Source organism: Ornithodoros turicata, chromosome 2 (assembly GCF_037126465.1).
Source record: "Ornithodoros turicata isolate Travis chromosome 2, ASM3712646v1, whole genome shotgun sequence".
Taxonomy (NCBI): Eukaryota; Metazoa; Arthropoda; class Arachnida; order Ixodida; family Argasidae; genus Ornithodoros; species Ornithodoros turicata.
In genome coordinates this window covers 833,006-839,961 of record NC_088202.1, presented here as the reverse complement: position 1 = coordinate 839,961, position 6,956 = coordinate 833,006, and the positions used below count along the sequence as shown (strand labels likewise).

Sequence of the window (6,956 nt, the reverse complement as noted above, 5' to 3'; positions counted from 1 at the left end):
GGATACAGGCAGAGAGGTCTCCGAAATAAACTCCACCGAGAAGCAAGGATACCGAACGAATTTTCGATGTATCGTCTGGTAAGAGGAGGTTATGTTAGTGTATAATTATACCTTAAACACACAGCCTCAGGACTGACCTAGCCCTGCTCAGTCGATAATTGAATATTCGTCTGCTCCTGTCAAGGCACCCAGCAGGGTAGGGCCTCATAAAATCTGGTCGAAGCTGAAACGCTTCATCGCCAACGAGTACCGATGGCACTGTTATAGTACTTCCAGGGAGCATCCTTGGCGAGGGTAGATCAAATTCCCCAGCCTCAAACGCCAGTCCAATGGGGCAGTTTTTGAAGACTCCTCCGTCGGAATGAGACCCATAGTCCCCGATGGATACGGCGAGAAATCTATATGAAGCATCTTCTATTGCCATCAGATTGACCGAGAAGTGATGCTTTAAAAACGGAAACGCAAAGTCAGCTAGTCAAATGCACTGGTAGCCTAACAAACAGTAGTCAGCTTTCTGGCTCACATGTTAAAAGCAGTGTGGCAGCCGACGAAGAATAAGTTGCCACCGCTACGCGCCGCGCGACATGCGCTTCCCTGGCATTCTGTGCCAGGCAGTTCAGTCCTCTGGCAGCCACTGATCGCGCTGCCCAATAAACTGTGGCTTCCTACTTTGCTGCCTGCCTTTCTTCACCACACGCCCACAGTTTTTGGTGACCCGGTACTTGCAGCGTTCCATGGCGCACGTTCCCTCCACCGATGCATCATCAGGCCCACCGCCTCCCACTGAGCCTCCCAACGCAGGTGCCACAGCGTCGTCGATCCATCACTACGCCATTCGCTTACCACCTTTCTGGAGCCACAACCCCACCGTGTGGTTTTTACTAGTCGAATGCCAGTTTGCGTTGAGCGGCATCACCTCCCAGCTGGCCAAGTTTCGGCATGTGGTGAGCGTCCTGCCCCAGGAAGTTGCCGCCCAGCTCATCGATGTTCTCACCGCGCCCCCCGCCGCAAACCCGTACGACGCTCTCAAGGCTGCCTTGCTCGAACGGACCACCGCCTCCGAGCGAAAGCGCTTCCAGGAGCTTTTGTCAGCCGAAGATCTGGGCGACCGCCGACCAACAGAACTCCTGCGTCACATGCAGAACCTTCTCGGAGAGCGAGCAGTGACGTTCGATGCAAGCTTCCTGAAGCAGCTGTTCCTACAACGACTCCCACCAACGGTCCAGATGATCCTCACGTCCGCTTCAACACTCTCGCTTCCGGAATTGGCACTCCTGGCCGACAAAGTAATGGAGGTTGCCCCCCCATTCCATCTCTGCAATTCCACCTGCGGCAATCACAAATCCTCCCATCCGTCCACACCCTCAGGCCTGTCCACCCACTGCTCTGCCGCCCGCGGACCCCATTGTCCAGCTCCGCGAGGATTTCGAGCGCCTATCTGCTATGGTGGCGTCCGCTGTTGCGCCGCGCAGCCCTCGACCGCGCCATCGTTTCGGCTCCCGTTCATCCAGCCGCAGGCGTTCACCTCGACGTACTGCCGAAGACCCGCCTATCGGCCCGTGCTGGTACCACCAGCGCTTTGGTACCGAAGCCCGCCGCTGCACGAGGCCCTGTACCTGGTCGGGAAACGCGACCGGAGACCGGTAATGGCTGCGACCGTCTCCACCACGGCGAGCAGCCGCCTCTTCTACGTCGTTGACAGGGTGTCCCGTACCCGGTTTCTCGTCGACACCGGCGCCGACGTGAGCGTACTCCCTGCCTCTCCCGCAGACCGCCGCAGGCCTCCACTTTTCTATCTCACCGCTGTCAACGACACCGGCATACCAGTTTTCCGACAGCAGTCCGCCACGCTGAACCTCGGCCTTCGCCGAAATTTTCCGTGGCTGTTCCTCGTGGCTGGCGTCAAGCAGGCCATCCTGGGCGCGGATTTTCTTCACCGCTTCAATCTCGCTGTGGACGTTGCTCGCAAGCGTTTGGTCGACACCTGCACCCATCTGTCTGTCCAAGCCCTTTCCGTCGACGCCGTCTCCTGTGAACAAGGCGTGCCCATTTCTGCCTTATCCTCTCCTTACGCTGCCGTCATTAAGGAATTTCCATCTCTCACGCAACCACCCGACTGGAACCGACCCGTTATTCATGATGTCGTTCACTACATCGAAACGACAGGACCACCCATCTTCTCCCGCGCCCGTCCTCTTGCTCCTGAAAAGCTAAAGATCGCCCGATCAGAGTTCGACCATATGCTCTCCATCGGCGTCGCGAGACCATCCTCAAGCAATTGGTCCTCAGCGTTACATATGGTACCCAAAAAGACCGGCGACTGGCGGCCATGCGGGGACTACCGTGCCCTAAATCTCGTCACCGTGCCCGACCGATATCCTCTGCCCCGGTTGCAGGATTTCACGGTGAATTTGCACGGCACGCGCCTTTACAGCAAGATCGACCTCATGAAGGCGTACCACCAAATCCCCGTCGCAACCGAAGATATCCGGAAGACCGCTATAACAACCCCCTTCGGTCTATTCGAGTTCCCGCGTATGCCCTTCGGACTCCGCAACGCGGCTCAAACCTTTCAAAGGTTCATTGATTCCGTCGTCCGAGGCCTCCCATTCGTGTTCGCCTACATGGATGATTTACTGGTTGCGAGCACGAGTTCCGAAGAGCACGTTCAACACCTTCGACAGCTTTTCGCGCGCCTCGAGTCCCACGGCATCGTCCTGAACCTCCAGAAATGCGAATTCGGCGTCTCATCCATCGAGTTCCTCGGCCACACAGTCTCTCCCGCCGGCATCGCACCACTCGCCAACAAGGTCGATGCCATCACCAATTATCCGAAGCCTACATCCATCCGCCAGCTCCGCCGATTCCTGGGTCTGATTAATTTTTATCGGCGCTTCCTTCCACACTGCGCCGCCACCCTCCGCCCCCTGGAATTTATCCTGGCCAAGGCGACAGTACAATCAAGAACTTTCTCCTGGAATGCCGAAGCCGATGAAGCCTTCGCCAAGATCAAGGCCGATCTTGCGGCGTGCACCCGTTTGTTCCACCCGAAGCACGATGCTCCAACCTCACTGATGGTGGATGCTTCAGGAACAGCTGTTGGTGCAGTCCTCCAACAACGGATTGAAGACTCCTGGCGCCCGATCGCTTTCTTTTCAAAAGCCCTCAAACCTCCCGAACAACGGTACAGCACTTTCGGACGAGAGCTGCTGGCCGCGTACCTTGCCGTGAAGCACTTTCGGCATTTCCTGGATGGTCGATCGTTCACTATCTTCACTGACCATAAGGCCCTCACGTATGCCTTCCGCTCTGCCAGCAGTCGCTACTCTCCCAGGGAAATTCGGCAACTGGCCTTCCTTGCGGAGATGTGTGCCGATATCCAGCACGTTAAAGGCACCCTGAACAGCCCGGCCGATGCTCTCAGCCGATTCCCGTCACTATCTGCCGTCTCCCAGCCCGTGTCTCACGCTGCCCTCGCCGCAGCCCAGGCTGACGACGACGAGCTGAAGCGGCTACGCCTCAATCAAAACACCTCCCTCCACCTCCAGGATTTTCCTGTCCCCGGCGAACCGCTTCCCATCTCCTGCGACCTATCAACCTCACGCCCAAGACCTTTCGTTCCTGCCGCATTAAGGCGTCCCATCTTCGCCTCCATGCACGATCTCGCACATCCTGGGATACGCGCAACTCAGCGACTCATCGCAGACCGTTTCGTCTGGCCATCAATGAACCGCGACGTCCGCGATTGGGTCCGCGCCTGCCAATCCTGCCAGCGCTCAGCGTCATACTTTCACACCCATCGGCAAGTTCGACGTACCCGACATCCGCTTCGACCATGTTCACCTTGACATCGTCGGCCCCCTACCTCCATCGTCCGGGTACCGTTACCTACTCACTGCTGTGGACAGGTACACCAGGTGGCCCGAAGCTACGCCAATGGCGGACATGTCAGCCGAAACCGTGGCATCGGTCTTCCTATCATCCTGGGTGCCCCGTTTCGGCGTCCCGTCCCAGATCACCACTGACAGAGGGCGTCAGTTTGAGAGCAGCCTCTTCAACGCCTTCACAAAGCTGCTCGGCACCACCAGGCTCCGCACCACTTCATACCATCCTGCATCAAACGGCCTCGTCGAGCGCCTTCACCGACACCTCAAGACCGCGCTCATGGCTCGCGAGGACCGTGACCATTGGGTGCTCCTGGGCATCCGTGCCGCCCTGAAGCCCGACCTAGGCTGCAGCTCCGCCGAACTTGTGTACGGGTCTGCTCTTCGGCTCCCCGCGGATTTCTTCGTCCCTCCACAACACCAGCCCGCCCCCGCGGAGTATCTCCAACGCCTCCAACGTTTCTTCGCCTCCCTTCGGCCGACCCCCACCCGTACGGACTCCTCCCGCAAGGTCCACGTCCCGCAGGAGCTCGCAACAGAGACACACGTCTTTCTCCGCACAGACGCCGTCCGTCGGGCGCTCACGCCTCCATATTCAGGGCCACACACCATCCTCAGCAGGGGCGAGAAGACTTTCCGCATTTCCATCCGTGGAAAGCCTGAAACCGTATCCGCTGATCGAGTCAAGCCTGCCTTCGTCGAATGCCCTACCATTGCGGCCTCCTCAGCTCCGGAAGACGCCTCCGACGCCCCACCACGGACACCTACACCGACGTCGCCACCCTCCACATCCGCTCCGCCTGCCCCCTCTCCTAAACGGGTGCACTGGTCGGACAGCCCTTGTCTGTCCCTAGCGGGGGGGCCTTGTGGCAGCCGACGAAGAATAAGTTGCCACCGCTACGCGCCGCGCGACATGCGCTTCCCTGGCATTCTGTGCCAGGCAGTTCAGTCCTCTGGCAGCCACTGATCGCGCTGCCCAATAAACTGTGGCTTCCTACTTTGCTGCCTGCCTTTCTTCACCACACGCCCACAGTTTTAACATTTGAGACAGAAGCAAAAAAAAAGAAAAAAGGATGGGGATAGGAGCTACTATAGTTGTGCACTACTTACTTTGTAGTTGTAATACATTGATCCACTCAGCGGCAGTGCCTGGGTGTTCACGTGTTTGCCATCCACGGCACCGACACAGTTTTGAAATTGCCACCTGGCAGCAAAGCCTTTAGTAGACCTCTCCCAAGTCATACGAGTTGGATCCTGTAAGAAAGTCTTTATTTCACATATGGCCTAAACCATATACTAAAGGGGTGGAAAGAAGTGGAGGACTAACCATTGTGTTGTAGGCTCCCTCGGTTCCCCGATAAAGCCACTCTTCGCGGACCCACCAGCGGGGTAAAGACGGCTCAGCCGCCTGTCGCCACAACAGGCGTAACAGCAGGATCCGAAGAAAAAGCTGCTCCTTCCGCAACAACATCATTTGGTAGTTTCGGGACATCGTCCTCGAACGTAAAGCGCGCGCTTTCGACATTTCGCAAACCGAAACCAACAAAAGTAGCAGACGAAGAAGTGGGCGGGGCGTTGGGAACTCCAACCGCAGCGCCACTGCGTTACGGCGAATATTACATAACACCTTCATTACAAGTTCTCCTCGTTTTCACGAATGAAATACTATTTTGGTGTATTTATGACAATTTACAGCTTAGCTCGAATAAAATAAGCATTGCTTTTCCAAAAGCAGCATTTCTCGGCGACGAAATGTCGCTGCTCAAATGGACCGGGAAGTCGCGCCATGACCAGACGCGACAGCGACAAATTCTGCAGCGCGTCGCTTGTTATGGGGTCCGCGCTTAAGGCCACCCGCCTTTTTATGAAAATTTGTTGCAGATAAAAGGAAACACCCTGTATACGATGACATTGTACGAGGGACAAGTGCAGTGATGTCACAACTGGTATTGGAAGCATGTGTCTTATTCTGAGCAAAATACCACATGCGTGTGATCTAGTACATATATCTAGTACATATATACCTGATATCGGGCCTCCAGTGCCAAAAAGTGTCAAAGATAATACTGAGGTATTTTATACTATGGAGACGCTCGATTTCAGAGTTTCTTATCTATACTGAAAAATTGTTCAAGCTAAGAGTTCTACGTAGCGAGGGAAACAACATATATATTTCGTTTTTGTGAGATTGGGCGTGAGAGCATTTGTATTCAAGCATTTTTATTACTGAGGAATATCCTCCTATGTGTTTTCAATACATGTGCTGTAAAGAATAATGCAGTATCATCGGCACAGAGTATACTTTTGGTGGTTACTGCTGCCGGAAGGTCGTCTATATAACAAGTAAAAAGAAAATGGGCCCCAGGTCCCCCAGTGTCTTCTTGAGGTACCCCAGTGTCAATTGATAAAGAAAGAGAATGTGAGTCGTCTATATTGACTATTTGTGTTCTGTTGACTAGGTAGCTGGTAAAACGCTACCAAGTTGGTAGGTAGGTAAGTAGTTGATCTGAACCATGGTTATCGGAGCCGGTCGAAACAATGAGCCGGAAAACGTTTTTACCTTCGGCCCCTATAGAACCCAGTACCATATGCCGCCGTCATTGCGAATTAATAGTGATGTCCCGCTTCGAGACACAGCATTCCACAAATTGGTGTTACGCATTATACGGCATTCCACAAATAGAAACCGTTTGTTTATGTTGATATTCAACTGTGCATATACACACTAGCACACTTGAACCCATTTCCAGCGCTGACCATTGCACGTTAGCCTGCACGTCGCCTTCTTTTGCCAATATACGTTTCCTGCCATCGATGTACACTTACGTCTGTCATTTCAGACCGCTCTCTACTACTTCGGGATACGTGAGCTTTTGTCAAAGAACACGCCAATCGCGGAGACCGTATCTATGGCATGCGGCGACCCCGCTAGCCTTCTATGTCTCTACGTTACTGACTTCGCTGTTGGCTTGGACGGCAAGTACATGAACAAGGTAAGCACATACATATTGTTTTGGAATGTTAGGGCTAGGATGCATCATGGAAAGAAAGAAAAAACACGTGGTCGATTCA

The 6,956-nt window shown here is 54.5% G+C and overlaps 2 protein-coding genes across 2 annotated transcripts; both read left to right on the top strand.

Moving 5' to 3' along the window:
* Positions 1–734: 734 nt before the first annotated feature.
* LOC135382952 (uncharacterized) lies at positions 735–3,848 on the top strand. The gene has a single exon (XM_064612619.1). It carries the CDS (start codon positions 735–737, stop codon positions 3,846–3,848), a length of 3,114 nt encoding a protein of 1,037 aa, XP_064468689.1.
* An 88-nt stretch (positions 3,849–3,936) lies between these two features.
* On the top strand, positions 3,937–4,851 carry LOC135382951 (uncharacterized). Its single transcript, XM_064612618.1, has one exon. It carries the CDS (start codon positions 3,937–3,939, stop codon positions 4,849–4,851), a length of 915 nt encoding a protein of 304 aa, XP_064468688.1.
* Positions 4,852–6,956: the final 2,105 nt, after the last annotated feature.